At 41.8% G+C, this 26800-nt stretch overlaps 3 protein-coding genes and 1 pseudogene across 4 annotated transcripts in view; 2 read left to right on the forward strand and 2 right to left on the reverse strand.

Moving 5' to 3' along the window:
• LOC139460818 (centrosomal protein of 120 kDa-like) overlaps positions 1–9788 on the forward strand; it is a 32783-nt gene extending 22995 nt beyond the window's left edge. The window contains exons 17-22 of the mRNA XM_071242330.1: positions 1305–1397; positions 2320–2432; positions 3098–3146; positions 3621–3743; positions 4926–5170; positions 7226–9788. Coding sequence (XP_071098431.1) covers positions 1305–1397; positions 2320–2432; positions 3098–3146; positions 3621–3743; positions 4926–5170; positions 7226–7472 — 870 coding nt within the window. The 3' untranslated portion in view covers positions 7473–9788. The remainder of the gene's footprint in view (positions 1–1304; positions 1398–2319; positions 2433–3097; positions 3147–3620; positions 3744–4925; positions 5171–7225) is intronic.
• A 4856-nt stretch (positions 9789–14644) lies between these two features.
• Positions 14645–15301, reverse strand: LOC139467622 (uncharacterized; annotated as a pseudogene).
• A 402-nt stretch (positions 15302–15703) lies between these two features.
• On the reverse strand, positions 15704–16366 carry LOC139467631 (uncharacterized). Its single transcript, XM_071249157.1, has 2 exons — positions 16029–16366; positions 15704–15950 (listed from the first exon to the last, which is right to left on the reverse strand). The coding sequence occupies exons 1-2, from the start codon at positions 16364–16366 to the stop codon at positions 15704–15706; spliced, it is 585 nt and encodes a 194-aa protein (XP_071105258.1).
• A 3081-nt stretch (positions 16367–19447) lies between these two features.
• LOC139460917 (uncharacterized) overlaps positions 19448–26800 on the forward strand; it is a 51647-nt gene continuing 44294 nt past the window's right edge. For both annotated transcript variants that reach the window (XM_071242429.1, XM_071242495.1), the window contains exons 1-3: positions 19448–19527; positions 21172–21798; positions 23679–23771. In XM_071242429.1, coding sequence (XP_071098530.1) covers positions 21180–21798; positions 23679–23771 — 712 coding nt within the window. In that variant the 5' untranslated portion in view covers positions 19448–19527; positions 21172–21179. The remainder of the gene's footprint in view (positions 19528–21171; positions 21799–23678; positions 23772–26800) is intronic.

The following is a 26800-nucleotide window of genomic DNA, read 5'->3' on the forward strand; positions in this document are numbered from 1 at the left end:
CATGGGACAGAGTGGGGATAGTCAGGAAACAGTCATGGGACGGAGTAGGGATAGTCAGGACACAGTCATGGGATGGTGGGCATAGTCAGGACACAGTCATGGGACAGAGTGGGCATAGTCAGGACACAGTCATGGGACAGAGTGGGCATAGTCAGGACACAGTCATGGGACAGAGTGGGGATAGTCAGGACACAGTCATGGGACAGAGTAGGGATAGTCAGGACACAGTCATGGGACGGAGTAGGGATAGTCAGGACACAGTCATGGGACAGAGTAGGGATAGTCAGGACACAGTCATGGGACAGAGTGGGGATAGTGAGGACACAGTCATGGGACAGAGTGGGGATATTTAGGACACAGTCTTGGACAGTATGGAGATAGTCAGGACACAGTCATCGACAGAGTGGGGATAGTCAGGACACAGTCATGGGACAGAGTGGGGATATTTAGGACACAGTCTTGGACAGTATGGAGATAGTCAGGACACAGTCATCGACAGAGTGGGGATAGTCAGGACACAGTCATGGGATGGTGGGCATAGTCAGGACACAGTCATGGGATGGTGGGCATAGTCAGGACACAGTCATGGGACAGAGTGGGGATAGTCAGGAAACAGTCATAGACTATAGAGTGGGGATAGTCAGGAAACAGTCATAGACTATAGAGTGGGGATAGTCAGGAAACAGTCATAGACTATAGAGTGGGGATAGTCAGGAAACAGTCATAGACTATAGAGTGGGGATAGTCAGGAAACAGTCATAGACTATAGAGTGGGGATAGTCAGGAAACAGTCATAGACTATAGAGTGGGGATAGTCAGGAAACAGTCATAGACTATAGAGTGGGGATAGTCAGAACAGAGGCAGGGGCATGTTTCTAGACTGTACACCTGACATGTCCCTAGGTGGCCAGTAGGGAGGGGAGGCAGGGGCATGTTTCTAGACTGTACACCTGACATGTCCCTAGGTGGCCAGTAGGGAAGGGAGAGGAGGGGAGGGAGGGGAGGGAGGGGCGGGAGGGGCGGGCATGTTTCGAGACAGTACACCTGACATGTCCCCAGGTGGCCAGTAGGGAGGGGAGGGAGGGGCATGTTTTGAGACTGTACACCTGACACCTGTCCCCAGGTGGCCAGTAGGGAGGGGAGGGAGGGGCATGTTTTGAGACTGTACACCTGACACCTGTCCCCAGGTGGCCAGTAGGGAGGGGAGCGACATGTTTCTAGACTGTACACCTGACATGTACCCATGTGGCCAGTAGGAAGGGAGGGGCATGTTTCTAGACTGTACACCTGACATCTGTTCCCAGGTGGTGGAGTACACCCTGCATGAGGAGCAGCTGAAGAAGGCCCTTACCAGCCTGGAGAAGAGAGACAAGCAGCTGGCTGTCAATGAACAGGAGGTGGGTGTGGTCCCACATACAAAAAGATCAAATGCAGATTTTGTTATTATTTCCATAGAGAGTGAATTTAAGTTGAGAAAGAGAGGGTACTGTTGTGCATGCAAAGATAAAGTCAGTTTATATTACAACAATTTCATGAAGGATGTTATGCAGATTTTGTGATCTTTCTAGTTATGTCATAGTCATCACCATGTGTACAGGAGTCAGGCTCTGCATGGTGTGTCTTTCCCTAACTGTTGGCTTCACTAACTGCTGCATCTCAAATTCATGAAATGCATGTGAAGCCATGGCCAGTATTAGGTACTATTTCCCTCACTACATTGATCAGCTTACTGATATCCAATAGACAGTGTTAGTAGTGGGTTAAATACTGTGGTCCTTGTCTCTTTGTCAGGTTTTGCATCTGCATTGATCAGCTTACTGATATCCAATAGACAGTGTTAGTAGTGGGTTAAATACTGTGGTCCTTTTCTCTTTGTCAGGTTTTGCATCTGCATTGATCAGCTTACTGATATCCAATAGACAGTGTTAGTAGTGGGTTATATACTGTGGTCCTTGTCTCTTTGTCAGGTTTTGCGTCTGCATTGATCAGCTTACTGATATCCAATAGACAGTGTTAGAAGTGGGTTATATACTGTGGTCCTTGTCTCTTTGTCAGGTTTTGCGTCTGCATTGATCAGCTTACTGATATCCAATAGACAGTGTTAGTAGTGGGTTATATACTGTGGTCCTTGTCTCTTTGTCAGGTTTTGCGTCTGCATTGATCAGCTTACTGATATCCAATAGACAGTGTTAGTAGTGGGTTGAATACTGTGGTCCTTGTCTCTTTGTCAGGTTTTGCGTCTGCATTGATCAGCTTACTGATATCCAATAGACAGTTTTAGTAGTGGGTTAAATACTGTGGTCCTTGTGTCTTTGTCAGGTGTTGCGTCTGCAGGCAGACCTTCAGCGTGACCATGAGAGGAAGCTGCAGGAGATGAAGGAAGCCTCACATCGCCACAAGGAGGACTGTGACCACAAAGTAGAACTAGAGAGGTGAATACAATACTTCGGTGGGATAGTTTAGTGGGTAATGCTGCATGTAAGTTTGATGTCCCACTTGCATACTGGTTTGTTGGTGTATCTCATCATAATGTGTTAATATTGCTTGTGTAATAAATAAGGAACATTGAAAATAAAGAATTGTAGATAAAATTAAACTGAGGTATGCCATTTCGCGTATTTAAAAAAGAGAAATTTTGCTGTTTTCTTGATGACCAAATAGTGAAAGGAGTTGTGGCCCTTTGTAGTGACAGGATCTGTTGGTCAAGGGTTGTGATACCTTCTGTATCAGCCCTGTACATAACTGTTCTCATGTGCTCTTGGTTACAAAGGTAAACGTACTACCTGTAACACTACCTGCTTTCTGCCAACATAAAGTTGACACCCTGTGATATGACACAAATACTGTTCCAATCATTGTCGATTATCTAGTGTACTATATCTCCACTGTATCATGATAAATATCCAGGACCCTTCTCTTCTTTTTGTGGGTGATTTGTATAACACCATGCTATATAGCCATCCAATACACTCAGATGCTTGAGAAATAATGTGGGATCTCACTCACCCCATACTCAATGCAATGTATGCAGCTGATACCATTTAACAAGGCCCTTCTCTCCTTCGACATTTTATGCATGTTTCTTTTCCTATTTCAGGATGAAAGCAAATGAATTAGAAGAGTTAGTGTCCAGATACAAGCAAGAGGTAATGGAGATGGTGTTGGTGTTTTATGATTGTTTAGTAACACAACAGGAAGATCTTGGCTGTACCAGGTGGTGAGGTGTTGTAATGGACAGTTGGTTGTTTAATGCCACAGTCAGCAATATTCCAGCTAAATTGCTGTAAATTGGTAAATCATGCTAAATCTGGACAAACCAATAATTAATATTATCAGCTGTGTCCCTGAACCACGATAACAAGCAACCAGCCAAGTCAAAGAGCCTGACCTCCTGACTATTTATTTGTCTGATACATAAATCATAGGTCAGTGGGACCTGTTCTTGTAAATGCAAGGTAGAATTAAGATGTTTGCAGTGTGTTTGTGTGGTGCGTTGGATACCTTCACAGACATTGATATGTAAAAGCTCTCACGTAAAATGTGACTAAGGAGGCAAACAGACCAGTTTTATTTGTTTTAGGGTTATATCACTGCTATATGAATTTGTTGTTTACTTTTAGTTAGCTGATGGAGATAAGAAGCTCAAGTCTTCAGAAAAGGAATTTTCTATTTATAAAGAACAGCAGAACACTAAGCCTGAAGTGCAACTCCAGTCAGAGATCAACTTGCTCACGTTAGAAAAGGTGGGTTTTCATTTGAATGTTTTCTATAACCAGGTATAATCTTTCCTTGGCTGGACCAGCACGGGTGACTTGGGAAATGGCACCACAGTACAGAGTTATGTCCCTTAGTCCCATGGATACAGTGGTCATGAGCTCAAATCTGAAGCTAGCTCCTAATGATCCATGTTATGAATATTTTTCGTTGTCGTCATCATCATCCTTGATCATTCTGTCAGCACCATTCCCATACTCTTGTGTTTCACCAACGAGGTCATCCAATTTTGGATTCTGCTGAAATCAGGTGTTGCTATCTCAACATGCTCAGAGTGGTGTTGAACGCTTATTCACTCACTTAAATTCCACTCAGTTCTAGTAGTTGAGGAGGCATTGGTGGACAGGTTGTCTGAGCCATTGCAATTGGCTGTGCAGAGTTTGACAGATTCCTGTGCAAATGTGATTCTTGGTTTGTCAGCACCAAATCTGCTTGTGGGGTTCCCCCTAGTGGTAATATGCCAAGATGTTGACAATGCTCAGAGTAGAAGGGGGATATAGGAATGGGTGCCATTCATGCATTTGGCCGTCCATCCATCTGTCTTGCTTTGTTTCTGGAGCATTGCAATGCATATGAAGAAAACACATGCTAAACTGGTGCCTTTTGATATTTTGGTATTTCTACCAAAACTGTGGTGTTTCTTTTCAAAATTGTTTGGAGTTACCCTCCCTTTCTCCATTTTTAGATTCTGTGCAACCTGTTTGAAGTGCATGATGAGTTGTGGAGTAAACATCTCAAATTCTGAAGTGCCCCATGGCAGGGATAATGATAACGCTGTTTGTTTAGTGTGGGATGGGGGATGTGTCATTGGACAGCAGCTGTTAAATGGTTATTCTGTATTTGTTATTTGAAAGTACAACATACCATTGTCCAAGCTCCAAATCCAAGTAAGTTTAAGCCTGATGTTTTCATCAAGTGAAGTGCTATTCTTTGAGATGTGAGAAAAATTACAATTAATAGACTAATAGTACACGGCACTGTTCAAAAAACGATAGTTGTGTTGAGAGTAATTACTATACTTTCACGTACCCTTACAATGTTGTACTGCTAAGATACTTTGTTGAACAGGGTACTGGTGGATGGACAATGTTGTGTAACAAGTCCAGTCCCTGTCCACTCTGTATATGTAAAGGCCACCATTATTTGTCCAGGTTGAGCTGGAACGAAAGCTTGATGCAGTTAGCAAGTCAAAGGTGCACTACAAGCAGCAGTGGGGCCGCGCCCTGAAGGAGCTGGCACGGCTGAAGCAGCGGGAGCAGGATGTGGCGCGGGCGCAGCTCAAGAAGCAGCAGCAGGAACTGGAGCACATGAGGCTGCGCTACCTCGCCGCCGAGGAGAAGGACGTTGTGCAGGCCGAGAAAAAGGAGCTGGAGGACATCAAGAACCAGCTCAACAAGTAAGGGTATTTAGGATGGCAGAGAGATACAGCTCAACAAGTAAGGATATTTAGGATGGCAGAGAGATACAGCTCAACAAGTAAGGGTATTTGGGATGGCAGAGAGATACAGCTCAACAAGTAAGGGTATTTAGGATGGCAGAGAGATACAGCTCAACAAGTAAGGATATTTAGGATGGCAGAGAGAATATAGCTCAACAAGTAAGGGTATTTAGGATGGCAGAGGAATACAGCTCTACCAGTAAGGGTATTTAGGATGGCAGAGTAAGGGTATTTAGGATGACAGAGAGAATACAGCTCAACAAGTAAGGGTATTTAGGATGGCAGAGAGAATACAGCTCAACAAGTAAGGGTATTGAGGATGGCAGAGGAATACAGCTCAACAAGTAAGGGTATTTAGGATGGCAGAGAGATACAGCTCAACAAGTAGGGGTATTTAGGATGGCAGAGAAATACAGCTCTACAAGTAAGGGTATTTAGGATGGCAGAGGAATACAGCTCAACAAGTAGGGGTATTTAGGATGGCAGAGGGAATACAGCTCAACAAGTAAGGGTATTTAGGATGGCAGAGTAAGGGTATTTAGGATGGCAGAGGAATACAGCTCAACAAGTAAGGATATTTAGGATGGCAGAGAGAATACAGCTCAACAAGTAAGGGTATTTAGGATGGCAGAGTAAGGGTATTTAGGATGGCAGAGGAATACAGCTCAACAAGTAAGGGTATTTAGGATGGCAGAGAGAATACAGCTCAACAAGTAAGGATATTTAGGATGGCAGAGAGAATACAGCTCAACAAGTAAGGGTATTTAGGATGGCAGAGGAATACAGCTCAACAAGTAAGGGTATTTAGGATGGCAGAGAGAATACAGCTCAACAAGTAAGGGTATTTAGGATGGCAGAGTAAGGGTATTTAGGATGGCAGAGTAAGGGTATTTAGGATGGCAGAGAGAATACAGCTCAACAAGTAAGGGTATTTAGGATGGCAGAGGAATACAGCTCTACCAGTAAGGGTATTTAGGATGGCAGAGAGAATACAGCTCAACAAGTAAGGGTATTTAGGATGGCAGAGAGAATACAGCTCAACAAGTAAGGGTATTTAGGATGGCAGAGAGAATACAGCTCAACAAGTAAGGGTATTTAGGATGGCAGAGGAATACAGCTCAACAAGTAAGGGTATTTAGGATGGCAGAGAGAATACAGCTCAACAAGTAAGGGTATTTAGGATGGCAGAGAGAATACAGCTCAACAAGTAAGGGTATTTAGGATGGCAGAGAGAATACAGCTCTACAAGTAAGGGTATTTAGGATGGCAGAGAGATACAGCTCAACAAGTAAAGGAATTTAGGATAGCAGAGAGAATACAGCTCAACAAGTAAGGGAATTTAGGATGGCAGAGAGAATACAGCTCAACAAGTAAGGGTATTTAGGATGGCAGAGAGAATACAGCTCTACAAGTAAGGGAATTTAGGATGGCAGAGAGAATACAGCTCTACAAGTAAGGGAATTTAGGATGGCAGAGAGAATACAGCTCAACAAGTAAGGGTATTTAGGATGGCAGAGAGAATACAGCTCTACAAGTAAGGGAATTTAGGATGGCAGAGAGAATACAGCTCTACAAGTAAGGGTATTTAGGATGGCAGAGAGAATACAGCTCTACAAGTAAGGGTATTTAGGATGGCAGAGAGAATACAGCTCAACAAGTAAGGGTATTTAGGATGGCAGAGAGAATACAGCTCAACAAGTAAGGGTATTTAGGATGGCAGAGAGAATACAGCTCAACAAGTAAGGGTATTTAGGATGGCAGAGAGAATACAGCTCAACAAGTAAGGGTATTTAGGATGACAGAGGAATACAGCTCAACAAGTATGGACAACTTATTAAGTAACATCAATTAAAACCTATTGGTTACAAAGTAAGGTCAATCTGTCAATATTAGGGGGAAACCGCTTGTGATTCTTTAATATTTGACAGAAAGTTATTGTTTATTTTGCCAGTGTTTGAGAGAGGGTTGAAGTATGTTACTTGGTGTTTGTCATGAGCTATACGTGAATTTCAGATTAAAACTGATTGAAGAAGAACGCCTGAAGTCTTCAACCGACTCCAACAACATGCAGCTTAATAGTCCCAAACAGATAAACGGCCACAAGTCCCATGACCTGGACTCCAGTCTGGACGAACACATAACCCGTCTGATAGAAGAGCGGGACACTCTGCTGAAGACTGGAGCCTACACCACGCAGGACAAGATCATTGCAGAGCTGGACAGACAGATTAGAGAGGCCATTGCACATAAAAATAGCTAACACACACTGACAACATGCTGCCAGGTATAGGTTTTGTATCAAGTATTAAAGTACTATGTCCGCTGTCTGTGATCAGTGTCCGGAAACATGCTTGACTCTTGTAATGGCATTCCCATGGTGTTACAGCTTGTAAGGGAGGACATTGGATGGAATGATGCTATAGCAGCATAGGGTCTGTAGTGTATTCTTGGGTCAAATGAAATGGCATAACATCTACACCACCACCATGCTGGTATGTTATGTGATGTTGGACGTATTATATTGACAGAATTTGTATATGACCAGGCTGGGGCAAGTCCAAATATACTACCCAGGTACCCACTCCCCTATTACCCGAATCTACCCAGGTAGCCGGCGTAGCTAGGTCTTAAGAGATAGGTACAACTTCTTTGATTGGGACAAGTTTGACTGTTGACCTGGCAAAATGTGTTTATATACGTGTACAAAACAATCTGGTCACGCATACACTGAAGTTGACTAAAGTTTTATCTTTATTGAAACATGTAAGTCAGAAGGAATGCATGCATTGTCAGAAAGAAATGCAAACATTAGTGACTTTTAGTGTAACCATCGAGTTATAGATATATTGTTGTCATTAAGCAATATATCATGTGACTAGCCATGGTTCAGGTAATCCTGTGGGTGCCCAGGTCCTACTCGACCGACCCGACCTGAGTTACCCGTCATAGTCCTAATGACCACATCAACACATGTATAGTGAACAGTAGAAATTTTATTAGGCAACATTTGGTTAAATATGTGGGTGCACAGAATGACAAACTAGAGCCAAAAGCCACAAACCAAAATTTCTAAAACATAACCTATTTAATGTATTGAATAGTGTCTGGTCACTGTAAACTATTAATACAACAGAACAAACCTTTTCCTGACAGAGATGATTATTGGTTACTGTTAAGATAGTATGTATCCTGCACTTTGAACATTTTTAGCATTTAATTTCTCCTAAACCCACACAATGTTATGCCAAAATAAAATATGAAAATAATCATTGACACTCAGTTATATCAGCCTCCCCATCCTAGTTTGTTGGTGTCCAATGTCATGCCTGAAATTTGGCAGAGTATCACCTGTCAATGCTTGTACTTCTAATTTTAGTCTTGGAAACTGAAGTTAACTATACAGTAAAACTCCGCTGGTCGGGTCACCCCAGGATCAAAGGTGATTATTGTCGGTAATGTCAGCATTCATTCTAACAGATTTCCCCCTTACATCGATTCCTTTTCAGGGATAGAAATTAACCTAGGAAGTCTACTTGCTCGAACACTAATACGTACAGGAACACCACACAACCTGTTACAGATTCTACCAGCCCTTAGGATACATATAGCATTAGCATCACAGGCGTGCTGGTACAGATTTCTATCCCTGTATCCAGACGATTATTGTCGGGAATGTCAACCTTCCTTCAAATACATTTCTCCAAAACAATGATTTGTTATTCCGGAAATTTGTTAGTCTTGACGATTTCACTGGGAAGTGAACCATGTGGAGTAATAGTGTTCCTGCAAGTCATCACCGTCAGCAGTGAGGGCAGGCCACACAGTATGATGTCACCATCAGCAGCAGTTGTGTCTTGGACATGCAGTTAGAATTGCACTATGTTATAGTTAAATGACCTGAATCCATGTACTTTTAATATGCTAAGTTTGTAAAACTGATTGGTATATATATATGTTAGTATTTACTGCCAAATTAAAGAGTTTCTTCTGCATTTATCAGTATACTGGCATTATCATTGTTGGGTGAGTCTTCTGTTTTCGATATTTTATGAAGACAACCATGAAACACAGTGATGCCAGGTGTATCTGAGAACTAACATGTTTGTTGCTTGAGGCGTGATGTCAGCATTGTCATGTATGCTACTCAAAAGAAGTTAAAGAACAACAGATTTTGTCATGACAGAGAAGCTATAGTCAAATGAAAATATTTTGTGTTCTTTACGTCTTTGGTTTGTATATTTTGATGCACGCAGTTCTGATTAATGTGGCAACATATGAACTACCACTTGATGAAATGTTGTTTGTTCACATGAATATCACCATAAGCTGACGTTTCTGAAGAGGATGGCTTTGTAATGTACCAGTATGGTGGAGAGTGACTAAGTGCTTGGTTGGACCTGTACGTGCTGTTATTGCTGCTGACCTGCATATATATCATTTACAAGCATAGGAATCAATATGATGCCTTGACTGTCAGCTTCCATGTAGATTTTTTTTATATTTATGAGAATTGTAAAGTTTAAAACTTATCTATAAATGTAGGAATCTCTGTAAATAGTTGTGTAAATATATTTATTGTTAACACATTTGTCAGTGTAACCATTTTGTAAGAATCTGTAAATATGAAATAAATTTATATCAAGACAAACATGTTTGTGAGAATTGTAGTTAGCCGTGACATGTTTTTGTTTGTTGTTCAATGCTGCACTCCAGCAATATTCCAGCATGATGATGCCATTCTGTAATTAATACCCTGTGAATGACATTATGAACATTGTTCCATGCAATTAGGATACAATGACATCAATCAATCAAGTCACTGAACCTAGCGACCCAATCCATTTACTTGCTGGGGCAGTGGCTAGCCTAGTAGTTAAAGCATTTGCTTGTCATGCTGAAGGCCCTGGTTCGATTCTCCACATTGGTACAATGTGTGAAGCCTGCTTTCTGGGGTCCCCTGCTGTGATATTGCTGGAATATTGCTAAAAGCGGGATGAAACCATACTCACTAACTCATATAGTCGCCTCCTCTTATGACAACCAAAGGTTACTGGGACCTATAATTTTTCCTGTAATTGCCACAGATTTGGCGTGTGTTCCATATTAATTACATGGGTGGTATTGACCATTGATTGTCATAATAACCAACTGACATAGTGACTGGCTACAAATTGGGGACCTGCCTGCTTCAGTGTCGCCATACCCTGGTGGTGTGGATTCTTGCTCATGCAAGTCTGTTTGACTTGACTGTTTGCAGATAGCTGTGATAAAGGCTGTAATATTAGACTGCAGCAGAAAGCACCATTGATCTATACTTCACTGTGCAGGTCGCTGTGATATTGCAGTAATATTAGACTGCAGCAGAAAGCACCATTGATCTAGACCTAAGGTGTGCAGATCGCTGTGATATTGCAGTAATATTAGACTGCAGCAGAAAGCACCATTGATCTATACTTCACGTGTGCAGATCGCTGTGATATTGCAGTAATATTAGACTGCAGCAGAAAGCACCATTGATCTATACTTCACGTGTGCAGATCGCTGTGATATTGCAGTAATATTAGACTGCAGCAGAAAGCACCATTGATCTATACTTCACGTGTGCAGATCGCTGTGATATTGCAGTGATATTAGACTGCAGCAGAAAGCACCATTGATCTATACTTCACGTGTGCAGATCGCTGTGATATTGCAGTGATATTAGACTGCAGCAGAAAGCACCATTGATCTATACTTCACGTGTGCAGATCGCTGTGATATTGCAGTGATATCAGACTGCAGCAGAAAGCACCATTGATCTATACTTCACGTGTGCAGATCGCTGTGATATAGCTGTAACATTAGACTGCTGCAGAGAGCACTGTTTGCTCACTCCAGCATTAGGTGATTGTTTGGATAATGTTGGGATCATACAGCTAAATAGCATGTTTACAGCTCAGGGAGAAGCATGGAGTTTGATTCAGCTTCTCAGCATGTAATTATGTAACAACTCGATTTAGGGCGAAAACAATCAGTCTTTCCAGATTATCACAAATCTCGGGACTATCTGACAAACATCCATGTGGAACACTTCATCTGCCATGTCAATGAAATAACACATGGTGTGTTGATACTGGAAAACAACCTATGCTATTTATGCCAATCAAGTGCATCAGTTCTGTCCGTTTCATTAATTCTTTCAGTTTATCGTTTCTCTACTGATAAAGAATTAAACTTTCATAGGGTTGACTGCTAATATACAAGGAAATATTGTCAAATCAGAGTCTTTCTATTTTAATCCAAAATTCAGGCAATATATGTGTGTCTCCCACTTCAAAATTTCCTGATTACATGATTCATGCCTGCATCCGGATACATCAAATTTTGATACGACTGTGGGAGCCGACCTTCTGAAACGATTTGTTTGTTTGTTGTTTAACAACGCATTCAGCAATATTCCAGCTATAGGATGGCGGTCTGTAAATAATCAGGTCTGGACCACACAATCCCATGATGGACATCATGAGCGTCAATCTACGCAATTGGGATGCGATGACATGCATCAACAAAGTCAGCGAGCCTGACCACCCGATCCTGTTAGTCGCCTCTTGACAAGTACAGTCAGCTTTTTTGTCAAGCATGGGTTGCTGAATACCTATTCTACCCCGCATCATCCGAAAAGAAACAACAAATATGGTTAATAGGATGTACAGTGTTCTGCAGCATGTTTATGTGGACTTAGTTGGGCGCCATGGCATTTTTTGGTTTACGTTAAACGTTTATCTTTCTTCAGTTATGGGCACCATTACATTTTTTTTTGTTTATGTTAAACAGCTTGTGTCTTTCTTTCTGATGACCTTACTATTGTGGGACCGCCTCTGTGGTCTTATGGACAGAGCATGTGCCAGGTGTAGTGTGTGTTCATGCTATCAACCACTGTTTAGTCTGGCAGATACTCGATTATAACAGGTAGCCAATAAAACGTTGGACTATTGCTGACTGCAATGTTAGGTTACGACTTGACTTAGAATCGATTGATTTTTATAACAACTTTGTGTTGCAATAGGAAAAGTCTTCTGTAAGGGATGTTATGTTACAGATTTAACAAAGCAATAGCGTGTGTGTCCAACTCTTGTTGCAATGTAAGCAGCACATCTTCGTCTCATGGAATGGACCAGGCGTCGCACAAAGTCCTGTGGGATATCTGTCCATATCTGCTGGAGCATGTTTCGAAGTTCCTGGAGTGTCTGTACTCTGTAGAACATGTGGTTGACGTCGAAGGCACCGATCCATCTCATCCCACATGTGCTCGATTGGTGAGAGATCAGGGGAGCGAGACGGCCAGGGGATGACATTCACGTTGTTTTGTTGAAGAGAATCCAGAACAAGTCGAGCAATATGAGGCCGGGCGTTGTCATATAATGATGTTGAAAGGTAATGCCTGGGCCATGACGACGCAAACACGGTAGAACTAGAGGGTCGATGATGTCGTCGCGGTAGCGCTGACCATTGAGATTTCCCTCTACCACTATCAAACGGGTCCTCTGTCTTGCTGTAATCCCACTCCATACCATAACGCTGCCGCCCCCGAACCGATCTTCTTCCATGACACAATGATTGACGTAACGTTAACCTCGACGTCGGTACACTCGAATCCGTCCATCGCTGTGGCTGAGGTGAAAACGAGACTCGTCAGTGAATAGAACTTGTCCCCACTGCATGGTCGTCCAGCGTAGACGCTCTCTGCACGACTGTAGACGTACTTGACGGTGGTTTCCTGTCAATATAGGAAGTCTGGCGGGTCTTCTGGCGACAATTCCTGCATATCTGTCGCGACGACGTACGGTTTGTGAAGGCATTCGTCGAAGGCCAGGGATGCTTCTTGCAGTCAATGTTGCTGGCTGGCTGTTGTTCGAATCTAGTTGTCTTGTCGATTATTGTTGAAGAGAATGGTGTTTCTGTGGACGTTAAATTGTCTTGCAACATCACGTTGACTCGATCCTGCTTCAAGCATACCAATGGCTCGCAGACGCTCATTTTCGGACAGGCGTGGCATTTCGTAATGTTGAATAATTGCGTAATTTTGTTGCTTTTCTGAGTGGTTGTTGTCAGCACGATGCTAAACAATGCACATGGAATCCCGTTAATGCACATGTTTTCATAACCATTCTTGGGTCAACTTTTGCATGGAATGCATGCTTTTCTGTAGCAGTTGCGTTTTTGTGACTTGATTCCATACATGTACTACAATATTGAAAACCAAACTTTACTTGTTTGAAAAATACACTAAGATATTGGTGTCACAGGAACATTTGTTATTGAGTATATATTCTGACCTTTAAGAAATGTTACTTTGCTGTTTTAATAGATATCATTAAAACGTAATCCACGTGATGCTCCGGAAAGAGTCACAATAATATGTTTGGAGTTGCGACCCTTGACGTCGAGGTTCGCAGGTTCGATTTACAGATTCGTCCAGTTTATAAATCTTGGTATTTCAGTACCACACGCTTATATGGGTTTCATGTACATCACAGTGTGGAATGTGTATACTCTGCGCTGACATATAAAGACACTCTCGCTCGCACGCACACAGAGAGCAGCCATAGCAGAGAACTTACATAAGAAATACGCTAAACATAAAGAACAAAATTCTTTATCTCATTAAAACCCTTTATTGTTCTGACTATTTCGATACAGATAGATGGCGGTAGTGATGTATTTACATAATCAAAGTACACCAACTGATTGAACTTTACGTCTTCAGTGGCACCTGTCTATATTAATCATATTTGCGAGCAAGGACTTCCATATGAAGGACATTGCTACACATTTGATCATAAGCTCTGCGCCTCTACTACTGAGACGACTCCATGAATTTGACTCTGAAATCATTTTGTATTTTGAATTTAGTATTTTCTATATATTTTATCTGACATATTCTAACATTCAAGTGATAATTATGACATAAAGCTATACAATATCATTAGAGTATGGTGTTAACAACCCGGGCGCTTCTCTCTACAGAGGCTTCTCCCCGTCAGAATAGGTATTACCCAGGTATTGATGATAAGAGTGAGTGAGTATTGTTTTACGCCGCTTTTAGCAATATTCCAGCAATATCACGGCGGGGGACACCAGAAATGGGCTTCACACATTGTACCCATGTCGGGAGTCGAACCCGGGTCTTCGGCGTGACGAGCGAACCACTAGGCTACCCGACCGCCCCGATGATAAGAATTCATAATATATGTTTCAGATATTTTGTAGTGTATCCTATTTTATTTTGTTGTTTTTTATGTATACAATATTGTTAAAAAGCTATTGTTACTAAAGCTTTCTTTGCATTCATATAACAACTCATGATGACAAAATATGACAATAATGTTCATATACCGCCCTCTCCTCACGACCAAGGCGCCTATCCTCCCCCACTTCTCCCTCATTCTTCCTCTACTTCTTGGCAGGCGAATTCTTTATTGTATCATTCTTCCTGGCAGCCTTCGCCTTCTTCTTTGCCGCCTTCTCTTCCTCCTTTGATGCCTTCTCCTCCGCAAATATCTGAAGACGTTTTTCCCGCTCACAGAGTTTCTGACGCGCCATCATCTTCTTCATGAGATTTTGCCTCTCCTTCTACAGAAGCACCGTCTTTCTTTTTATGTCACGATCAAGGGCTCTCCTCTGAACTTGCTCCACAAACCTGCAGTGGACAGTGGTGCTTATGTATTTCGTGTAATGATAAAGCATTCTTTCTTTTAAAATAGGAATATGTACGTACCTGTCAAACCGAACGACATCAGCAATCATCTGGCGTTCTTCTGAAGTGTAATACCCTTTGATAGGCATGCGCTCCAGGCGTCTGGGTGGCTTCCCACGAGGGGTGGTAACGTCATCCTTGACAGAAACCGAAAAGGCAACTCCACCTGAGCGGTGGCGGTCGGGGACGATCCCATCCTCTCGCAGCTGCTTCAGTATCTCCTCACCGGAGGGCGTGGGCGTGGGCTGGCTCTTGGCGAAGTACTGTTCACGGGGACAGTTGATCTTGCCCTTAAGAGCTTCTTTGACCGATGTCTGGTTTAGAGACCGCGTCTTTGTCTGCTTGCATCCCATTGTAGTACTAAGTATGATGGAGCATCCATGAACACGACCAACTCCGACATATATTCCAGCAATATCACGGCGGCGGACACCAGAAATGGGCTTCACACATTGTACCCGTCGGGATTCGAACCCGGGTCTTCGGCGTGACGAGCGAATGCTTTAACCACTAGGCTACCCGACCGCCCCGATGATAAGAATTCATAATATATGTTTCAGATATTTTGTAGTGTATCCTATTTTTAAAAATTTTTTTTTTATGTATACAATATTGTTAAAAAGCTTTTGTTACTAAAGCTTTCTTTGCATTCATATAACAACTCATGATGACAAAATATGACAAGAGTGTTCATATACCGCCCTCTCCTCACGACCAAGGCGCCTGTCCTTCCCCACTTCTCCCTCATTCTTCCTCTACTTCTTGGCAGGCGAATTCTTTATTGTATCATTCTTCCTGGCAGTCTTCGCCTCCTTCTTTGCCGCCTTCTCTTCCTCCTTTGATGCCTTCTCCTCCGCAAATATCTGAAGACGTTTTTCCCGCTCACAGAGTTTCTGACGCGCCATCATCTTCTTCATGAGATTTTGCCTCTCCTTCTCCAGAAGCACCGTCTTTCTTTTTATGTCACGATCAAGGGCTCTCCTCTGAACTTGCTCCACAAACCTGCAGTGGACAGTGGTGCTTATGTATTTCGTGTAATGATAAAGCATTCTTTCTTTTAAAATAGGAATATGTACGTACCTGTCAAACCGAACGACATCAGCAATCATCTGGCGTTCTTCTGAAGTGTAATACCCTTTGATAGGCATGCGCTCCAGGCGTCTGGGTGGCTTCCCACGAGGGGTGGTAACGTCATCCTTGACAGAAACCGAAAAGGCAACTCCACCTGAGCGGTGGCGGTCGGGGACGATCCCATCCTCTCGCAGCTGCTTCAGTATCTCCTCACCGGAGGGCGTGGGCGTGGGCGTGGGCTGGCTCTTGGCGAAGTACTGTTCACGGGGACAGTTGATCTTGCCCTTAAGAGCTTCTTTGACCGATGTCTGGTTTAGAGACCGCGTCTTTGTCTGCTTGCACCCCATTGTAGTACTAAGTATGATGGAGCATCCATGAACACGACCAACTCCGACATATATCAGCCAGACAATGCTGTGACGACACAGAAACCCAACGTCACCTCATTATGACGTCACAAATCCTTGCCAAAGTCCGTCTCCGTACCGTCCGAAAGTTGGTGAGGTGCGAGCGTCAACTGGGGGCGTTGTGAAGAAGCTTGCCTAAAATAGTTGAGAGTGTGTCTTCCCCCAAAGTTATGTCTAGTGTAATAATAAACGCTTTAAACGCTGTAATAAAGAACAGATAAAAATACCCATTACATTAAACACGATTGAACACACATACTATGAAAAAGGTTACTTATATTATGTTAAACATGTTCACATTAGCTTTCATATATTGCCGAGGTTCAAGTGAATAGAATATAACAAAAACTCAAAGGTGAATACCTCATTAGGACAGTTAACACATTTTTGGGGGGTCTGGTGATGTCTTTTCAAAACTGTGTAGGTTGGGAGATGTAATTTTATGTTATTATTTCTTTAGAAGTCTATTTGTTTGTTGCTGAATGTCGAACTAAGCAATATTCCACCTATGTGGCGGAGGCCTGTAAATAATCCATTCTGTACCAGGCACTAATCAAATCACTGAGCATGACCATTTGGTCGCCGCTCACGACCAGCATAGGTTGCTAAGGACATAATATTCTAACCCGGAATTCCCTCTGGGGAGTTTTGCAGGGCTAATCTGACAAACCAGACCTTGATTCTTAAGTACCACCCGACCTTTTGGGGGCCACGAACCCCATGACCCGAAGCTCGATGGCGACTGCGGCTAGTGGGCCTGCCAATCTGACACACTATGAATGACGTAGCGTGTGTATGTAGAATGTATAAGGAAAGCTAAGCATGGCGCACACAGATGTTAACCAGTTTGGCGCAACGCACGAAACGGTTTAGGTTTCTCCAAAGTCATTATACTATTTCCAATGGTTTAGAGATCTAAACACGCGAGCATACATATCTACCACTGTACTGAACAGAAATGTTATGTAATTTGGTTAGAGATAGATCTTTTCTCAAAGATGAGCCCACAATGTTTTCGAACTTCGTACACTTCAGGACAGCTAGGGATTTTTGTGCGTGCGTGCGTGCGTGCGTGCGTGCGTGCGTGCGTGCGTGCGTGTATGTGGATGGGTATAAACCCTGAGGCAAAATTATGTGTTTCAAATACAATTTGTAATATCAAATGGTCGGTTCCTGGAAACATTCTCGTGCGTGCGAAAACCCCACGTATATGTTACAGGGAATGACAAATCAGGGAATTTCTTTTTAATAAACACACTAACAATGTTATTTTTGGTACAGTCGTGTTTTTTTCTTCATTTTTGGGGGCGGAGATTTTTTTCCTTTAAAATGAGAGCTGAGATTATTTTTTTACTGCACATTTCAAATTCAACCTATGGAAAGAATGTTAAAATTTTCTCACTGTTCACTAAAATATAAATATATGTAGATGCCATATATGTGGATGCCATACTATGTTCTAAAACGTTTTGGAACATTTGAGTCACCTCAAGGTATTCAAGTATTTCAGAAGATCAAAGAAGCAGGACTCATTCTAAAACCGAGCAAATGTAAAACAAAGTCACCTACCTAGGGCATTTCTTCAGCAAAGATGGCATCCATGTCGAAATACTTCAAAAATAGATTCAGTCACACAGATCCCACATTCTAAAAATGTACATGACGTGTGTCATTTCTTAGATTTGGTCTCATATTACCACAAATTTGTAGCAAACCTTCCTGGCATCGTCTTCCCTCTTCACAACCTTCTGAAAAAAGAAGCACCTTTCAAATGGTCCAACAATTGCCAACGGGCTTTCGAAAAGCTAAAGCAAACCCTTACAACAACCCCAATCCTTGCATATTTCAACCAAAACACACCCTTCATCCTTACATCTGATGCATCTCAAACTACAATAAGGTAAATTTTAGGCCAACTTGATTCTCATGGCTAAACTTAGAAAGATGTTGTTAATTCGTGTCTTTTGACCATACAATTTCTTCCTGATCTGTTTTTAGGAACAATTTTTTTTATTGGTAACGTTTCTTTTGCTAGTCAGTTTCAAAGTAAGGGTATATGATGCTTAACGGTCAGTACCCATCACAGTCAACAACTGTATTGGCATCATGAAATGGAAGATTTGAAATTATCATTAATAAATAAGGGTTACAGGCATCTCTGTCAAAGTTTAAAGCTTTGCTCGCTTGCGAAAATATTCTGTATTGATGGTGATGGCCATACTGTGGTCGAGACTTTTATTTGAGGCTGAGTGTTTTTATTTCCACAAATTTATGAGCTCTCCGTGAGTTTCGGTGTTGCAAACCCTCACTAACTCACTCATTCTCAGAAAGAAAACTTGCAAAGATACGTTTGATGCATTATATACAGTACATGCCCAACCTTCCTTAAAAGGAAAACATCTATAGAAATTAAAGAAATTAGGAAATAGCATTGTGTCATTATTTCATAAATCCCTTATACCCCGCTTCGAAGCAAAATATCTCACCCTTATTCCGAGTCAATGAAAGTCACGTGAAATAGTACAAGCTAGACCCGCTCAACGGAACAGCTGTTTTCTATCAATTTTGAATTTGTTTGAATTGTTTTACAGAGTCATATAAAAACATGTCGGTAAGATAAATTCGTTGTAGCAGAATTACTCGGGGTGCATGGGGTTTTATGCTCCCCACGTTAGGCTTTATGCCATTACTTACAGTGTATATTCCATGAAAATATGTCATGTTGGTTAAAATTGGCGATTTTACGTTCGCTTCGGTAATAAACAAACACATGTTGATATTTAAAGTGTTTCAGCAATATTTTTTGTAAAGCGATCCTTGAAATTATCCATTTCAGTTCTGAGTTCCATTTTAAGTGGTTTAACCGTTTAAAACTTTTCAGAGGGAGTCCAGATGATAAGTTCCCGGCTACCATGATACAAAGATCGATTTCTCAAACAGTGTCACTCAGAAACAAGGTCCACGCCCCCTGCAACCGTGTTGTCGGAAAATGGAAGGGGAGTAACTCTAAACATTGACGTTGCCATAACAGCACAAAACAAAGCAGGTGCTTGCGCCTTGGTGCTCACGAATATATAGGCGGTTGTATGTAAATGACAAAGGTAAGTTTCTGTTTTAGTAGACTTATGATTACGTGTGGCTCCTGACGCACGTAGATTTGCATATTTTGGTTACCTCTGTTGTCTGGTCAATACATCTAGGCCTGTACAATGGCCTCTTAGTCAGCAGTCTTCCTTGTTGATCTTTGCTCATGAAGGGTCTCGCGCTTTCTTGCGATTGATCATGCATGCAAGCGTATCGATATATCTAGGATCATATATCTATATTTAGGATGATATCCCGAGTCTAGAACCTAATCAACTGGATGACTTGATTAAACTAAAAATGTGTATATTTTTAGTAATAATAATAAACACATATATACATCTTCTGCAGCGTTAGAAATTGGCACTAGTCCTGTAGTCCTTACCAAACTGCCCAATAGTAAAGCTATCCTAAGGACGAGTAGAAATTAGCCCATTTTAAGGGTTTTGCTATATGTTATCATTATAAGGACTAGTGGACAAAAACTGTTAGTTTCTAACCCTGTTCTGTGCTTTGTTTTTTTAAAAACACATTTGTCATATACACAAATATGAACTGACATGTTAAATTTCAGAGGCACCTATAGAGATTACAGTAAACTCTGGTTATAACGAACTCAAAGGAACCACCAATAACTTTTTTTATAACCGTAATTTGTTATAAGCATATATACAGCAAATGTCCGGGAAGGTTGTTCGTTATATCCGTCAGTTCGTTAAATGCCTGTTTGTTATAAACATAGTCTACTGTACTTACAGATCGGACTAGAAGTTGGCCAGGGGCGCTTATTGGAGCAGGGTGCTTAATACGGCCAATGTAGTATGTCCCAAGCAGTCAGTGCTTGTTGCTAGACATGACTACATTGGATGGGTGATGGGGCTCTGTTAGTCTCTGTTACAGGACCCAGAACGTAAAATTTAATAAAACAACCACCTTATTCCATTCGTCATGATATTGCGGAGTGCTGCCTTTAACAACAAACACACACACACCTACATCAGGGTTGATTGATAAGTTCTGAGTCTCACATAGGAATTTTGTAACAGTGTTATTTTTGTGTGTTGACATGACATGATGTGATATCCACGTATATCAAGGCTAAAGCCTAGAGCTTATCGGTCATCCCTTGTATAGGTCAAATTTGAAAGGGGGCACGGGTGGCCCAGTCGTCTAAGGCGCCGCGATTCGCTGTGCAGAGTTGCGTCCCTTAGGCATGCCAGAAACCTATGATTGTGGGTTCGAATCCCAGTTCGCCCCGATTCTGTTTCTAGGTTTGTCAGCACCATACCCGTGCTCGTGGGTTTCACCGAAGTGGTAAACGTCTGATACCTGCATTACTTCTGGCTTTCCTCCCTGATTAAGCTGACACGCATTTATATAACTGGAATACTGTTAAAAGCGGCGTTAAACCCAACTCACACACACACACACACACATCCATTCAGAAGGGACTGACAATGGCCGGGCATACCTCACTCACTCAAATTTGAAGGTTTGCATCAGTAAATGGGAGATGTGTGTAGAGAACTTAAGTAAACATATTTTACAGTGGCAAGACAAAGCTTAGATCGATAAAGTGGGTAGGGACAATATTTCTCTCAATCATATAATGATATAATAGTTCTTAGCAAGCATTTTGTACAATTTTCTTTTAATCACAGACACAACAATGACGATGGGAGACACAGCCATTATGGACATTATCAGGTTGGCCCAGAATGGACAGAACCTGTACACACAAGGCAATGCCAGAGGCGCCCTGGAGGAATTCAAGAAAGCGCATGAACTTGCCGTGCACACAGACTCCATCTCGGTCAAAGAGACATGCATCTACAATCTGGCCACTGCCTACGCTGCAAACAGAAATGGAAAAAGAGCACTTGAGTATTTACGGAAATTAAGTAAGGGCTATCTTGACACTTTAAATGAAGGTGAACTGTCTTTTATTCATGGATTGGCTGAACACCATTCTGGAAAACAGTCCAAAACCGTTTTCTTCTACAAGAAAGCTTTGGATCAGTTAAACTTGTTGCAAAGTAATATGAATGTTTCTTTAAAGAAGTACATTCTGGAACAGTTGTGCGACTTTGAGAAGGACAACCCCGAAGCGTTGATAGACTACAAGCAGCAGTTGTCTGGAGTGTACGCGTATCTGAAGTCCCCCCTGAAGCAGCTGCAGATGATGTGTGATATTGCCTATCTTCTGTATGAAGTCAACAACACAGATGAAGCATACACTGCAGCTGACGATTGTCTCATGGTGGTCCAACAGTTTGGCAGGAGGACAGGTGAGATCATGTTCATAGTGAATCTTTTAGATGTATTGAATCAAACGTACACGATGAAGCATACACTGCTTCTGACAAGTGTCTCATTTTGGTCCAACAGTTTGGCAGGAGGACAGGTGAGAACATGTTCATAGTGAATCGTTTAGATGTATTTAACCAAATGTACACGATGAAGCATACACTGCTTCTGACAAGTGTCTCATTTTGGTCCAACAGTTTGGCAGGAGGACAGGTGAGAACATGTTCATAGTGAATCGTTTAGATGTATTGAACCAAACATACACTTAATATTTGATTTTGCATCATCTTGATGCAATACCTGTATTATTGGACTTTTTTCACCTTTCCAGTGATATGTTTTTGTTTTTCCTCAAGCCTTTTTGATAGTTTCATACCATTTTGTATGTTAACATGGTCAGCATGATCCAAAAAATATATGTTTTCTGAAGATGTACGTAAGATTAGATTACCATGCAGTTAACCACTGCAAATAAGGTTTGGCTTTGGAAAGGATGTACATGTATAGTTTATGTGTAGAATAAGAGGCAAAAAAATTGTTTTAGAGTCCAATCAGAATAGATTGTGGATGTGATACAAATAAAGAAGTAATAATACCGAACACTGATGTAACAAACTACAAGGGACCAGAGAATGCAGTTCATTATTGACATTGTTCGTATATACAATTTTGCTCAGAACGTCTGCCATCTTGGATAAAACAAAACACAATACACATAGTTGCAGCATTGACTTGTATTAGAAGGGATCACTTCACAGCATTCAATTGATAACATTTCAGAACATTTATTAAATAACATTAAATTCATAACATTTTTAGAACCTTCTTTATCAAATATGTATTTAGCATTTGAGGAATTTCATACGGGGAGAAGTTTGGTCGGGGATATTGCTCTGGCTTTGTTTTGCTGACTGCATTTGTGAAACTGCAAAGGTTTTATGTTTGTTTTACAGACAAGATAAGACCAATTACATGCATGGATAAGATTAACATAAAGCAAGTTTAACAAGATTGAATCGTCACCACTGATTGTGTTGATTCACCACGATTGTGTTGATTTGCCACTGATTGCATATAGCCAGTTGTCGGTGACAATTGACACTGAGTGAGATTTCTCAATTCGCTATACATGTCACTAATTAGTTGTATTTTGGCTTGTCGTGGATCAGACATCAATTTGCTATATACGCTAGTTCGCTGTAGACTGTTTGTTATGTTCGTAATGATAATATATAGGAGATAAATCAGGGATTTTGTTGTATCCGTTTGTTCGCTCTGTCTGTGTTCTACTGTAAATGAGTTTATAGAATACAACTTCTTGTATCAATGAGCAGTATTTCTTGTTGTTTTTGTGAAGAAACCTCTGAAACATTTAGTTCGGAAGCCCTTTAGTTGTGTTTACTGATGTTTTATCAGCAATCAAGGATTACAAAGTAGAGTGCGCTAATGGCAGCCAAATTGACCGAAATAATAAGTATGTTTTGTTCCAAGTTGGGATGTTTTAAAACTTCTTTTTTTCTTAAATTCAGAGGTATTTTAAGATTGTATTTTAACATTTTATTCAATGCCATAGTGTAGAAACGATCGTTAATACCTGTTCCTTTTTATCCTGTTATCAGTGAAATGCAAGTCACTGCTACAAAGCTGTAAAAATTAGTTATAACTATTTCAACATGAATGGGAAATTCCAATTTAGGAATTTTCACTTTTGCTACAGACCTACTGAATATGGGACGGTGAGCAGTTTAAGATACTGTCTGGACCCCTCCTATGTACTCCTGAGATAGATTTATTTATCTATTTATGTGTTTGCTTACTGATTATCTTACCAAAGTAAATCAATGCTTTGTTTCATGTGCAGTTACGTACAAGGGAGGATATGACCGTGAAGTAAGGGAGACAACTAAGAAGTTTCGTGAATTAGCTGACTCAGCACAAACTTCACAATACCTGGGTAGGTTTAAGGCTGAAGCAAAGGACTGTACATGGGAAAAGGATAAATATTATTCCCTGTGAAACTGATAGTGCTTGAGTTTTCAGTACAACATGGGTACTAAATACCTTTATCGTGTGAGAGGCAGGGGCTACCTATAATAAAAACCCGAGATGAGAGTGGATGGACTACTAAGCTGTTAGTTGGGTAGATGAAAAAGCTACTGATGCTATGGCAATTAGCATTGCCAATAGCCATTAGCAGCCACTGCTGCTGTCCTGGCCCCGGTAGCATATTTAAATGCTATCATTGCTTGGCAACTACCACGCTGCCAAAAGCAGCTACCGCTGCCTGGCCCAGTTAGTAAAACCATTGTGGCGGCTACCCGCGGCCCAAATGTGTAACAGCTACTGCTGCCAGCCCAAATGTCAACTACTGCTGACATGACGACTACTGTCAGCAGGCCAATATGCGTGGCAGTTGGTTGCCCCAACGTAAGCTATTTACAATTCCATGGCTGAAAAGTCGGGAAAGACAAGGTTCCCACTCAGAAGCTGGTAACCCTGGAAAGGTTCCTGCTCAAAAGCAGGTAGACTTTAGCGCGAGTATTAATTTGGAAGCAGGGTAGCCCACAAGAACCACGCCACAAAGCTTATTGCCACCAATATAAAGGGACTTATAGGGCATTATGTAAAGGTGTGAACCAAAATTATCCTGATCCCAACAAGTTATGGATGAATAGTGATGGTGGGTTGTCTTATAATTTTAGTTGTCAAAAGAAATAAAAAAATCGTGAACAATTGTTGAAGTCCCAATTGATCTGAAAAGCCCATGCTTTCTGGCACAAAGTGGGTATTCTCTCATATAGACTTTCACAGAGTAAACAGTGGACCTCAAGGGGGACACAATTCTGCATTGCTTAAGCTTCTTCATCCACTTGGCCTGCCATGCTCCCTTGTGTTGATGTTGACCTTGTGCTGACATTGGCCTTGTGTTGCTGTTGACCTTGTGTTGATGTTGGCCTTGTGTTGCTGTTGGCATTGTGTTGCTGTTGACCTTGTGTTGATGTTGACCTTGTGTTGATGTTGACCTTGTGTTGACATTGGCCTTGTGTTGCTGTTGACCTTGTGTTGATGTTGACCTTGTGTTGATGTTGACCTTGTGTTGACCTCGACCTTGTGTTGACGTTGGCCTTGTGTTGATGTTGGCCTTGTGTTGATGTTGGCCTTGTGTTGATGTTGGCCTTGTGTTGAAATTGACCTTGTGTTGATGTTGCCCTTGTGTTGACATTGCCCTTGTGTTGATGTTGACCTTGTGTTGATGTTGACCTTGTGTTGATGTTGACCTTGTGTTGATGTTGGCCTTGTGTTGATGTTGACCTTGTGTTGATGTTGACCTTGTGTTGAAATTGACCTTGTGTTGATGTTGCCCGTGTGTTGATGTTGGCCTTGTGTTGATGTTGACCTTGTGTTGATGTTGACCTTGTGTTGATGTTGACCTTGTGTTGATGTTGGCCTTGTGTTGATGTTGACCTTGTGTTGATGTTGACCTTGTGTTGATGTTTACCTTGTGTTGACCTCGACCTTGTGTTGACGTTGGCCTTGTGTTGATGTTGGCCTTGTGTTGATGTTGACCTTGTGTTGATGTTGACCTTGTGTTGATGTTGCCCTTGTGTTGATATTGCCCTTGTGTTGATATTGGCCTTGTGTTGATGTTGCCTTGTGTTGATGTTGACCTTGTGTTGATGTTGACCTTGTGTTGATGTTGACCTTGTGTTGACCTCGACCTTGTGTTGACGTTGGCCTTGTGTTGATGTTGGCCTTGTGTTGATGTTGACCTTGTGTTGATGTTGACCTTGTGTTGATGTTGCCCTTGTGTTGATATTGCCCTTGTGTTGATATTGGCCTTGTGTTGATGTTGCCTTGTGTTGATGTTGACCTTGTGTTGATGTTGACCTTGTGTTGATGTTGACCTTGTGTTGATGTTGACCTTGTGTTGACGTTGGCCTTGTGTTGACGTTGGCCTTGTGTTGACGTTGGCCTTGTGTTGACGTTGACCTTGTGTTGATGTTGACCTTGTGTTGATGTTGCCCGTGTGTTGATGTTGGCCTTGTGTTGATGTTGACCTTGTGTTGATGTTGACCTTGTGTTGATGTTGACCTTGTGTTGATGTTGCCCTTGTGTTGATATTGGCCTTGTGTTGATGTTGCCTTGTGTTGATGTTGACCTTGTGTTGATGTTGACCTTGTGTTGATGTTGGCCTTGTGTTGATGTTGACCTTGTGTTGATGTTGACCTTGTGTTGACGTTGGCCTTGTGTTGATGTTGGCCTTGTGTTGATGTTGACCTTGTGTTGATGTTGACCTTGTGTTGATGTTGCCCTTGTGTTAATGTTGACCTTGTGTTGATGTTGCCCGTGTGTTGATGTTGGCCTTGTGTTGATGTTGACCTTGTGTTGATGTTGACCTTGTGTTGATGTTGACCTTGTGTTGATGTTGACCTTGTGTTGATGTTGACCTTGTGTTGACCTCGACCTAGTGTTGACGTTGGCCTTTTGTTGATGTTGACCTTGTGTTGATGTTGACCTTGTGTTGATGTTGACCTTGTGTTGACCTCGACCTTGTGTTGATGTTGGCCTTGTGTTGATGTTGCCCTTGTGTTGATGTTGACCTTGTGTTGATGTTGACCTTGTGTTGATGTTGACCTTGTGTTGATGTTGACCTTGTGTTGATGTTGACCTTGTGTTGATGTTGGCCTTGTGTTGACGTTGGCCTTGTGTTGACGTTGGCCTTGTGTTGACGTTGACCTTGTGTTGATGTTGACCTTGTGTTGATGTTGCCCTTGTGTTGATGTTGCCCTTGTGTTGATGTTGCCCGTGTGTTGATGTTGGCCTTGTGTTGATGTTGACCTTGTGTTGATGTTGACCTTGTGTTGATGTTGACCTTGTGTTGATGTTGCCCTTGTGTTGATATTGGCCTTGTGTTGATGTTGCCTTGTGTTGATGTTGACCTTGTGTTGATGTTGACCTTGTGTTGATGTTGACCTTGTGTTG

This window comes from Haliotis cracherodii, unplaced genomic scaffold (genome assembly GCF_022045235.1).
Source record: "Haliotis cracherodii isolate W230 unplaced genomic scaffold, xgHalCrac1.p SCAF_1, whole genome shotgun sequence".
In the NCBI taxonomy this organism is placed as follows: domain Eukaryota; kingdom Metazoa; phylum Mollusca; class Gastropoda; order Lepetellida; family Haliotidae; genus Haliotis; species Haliotis cracherodii.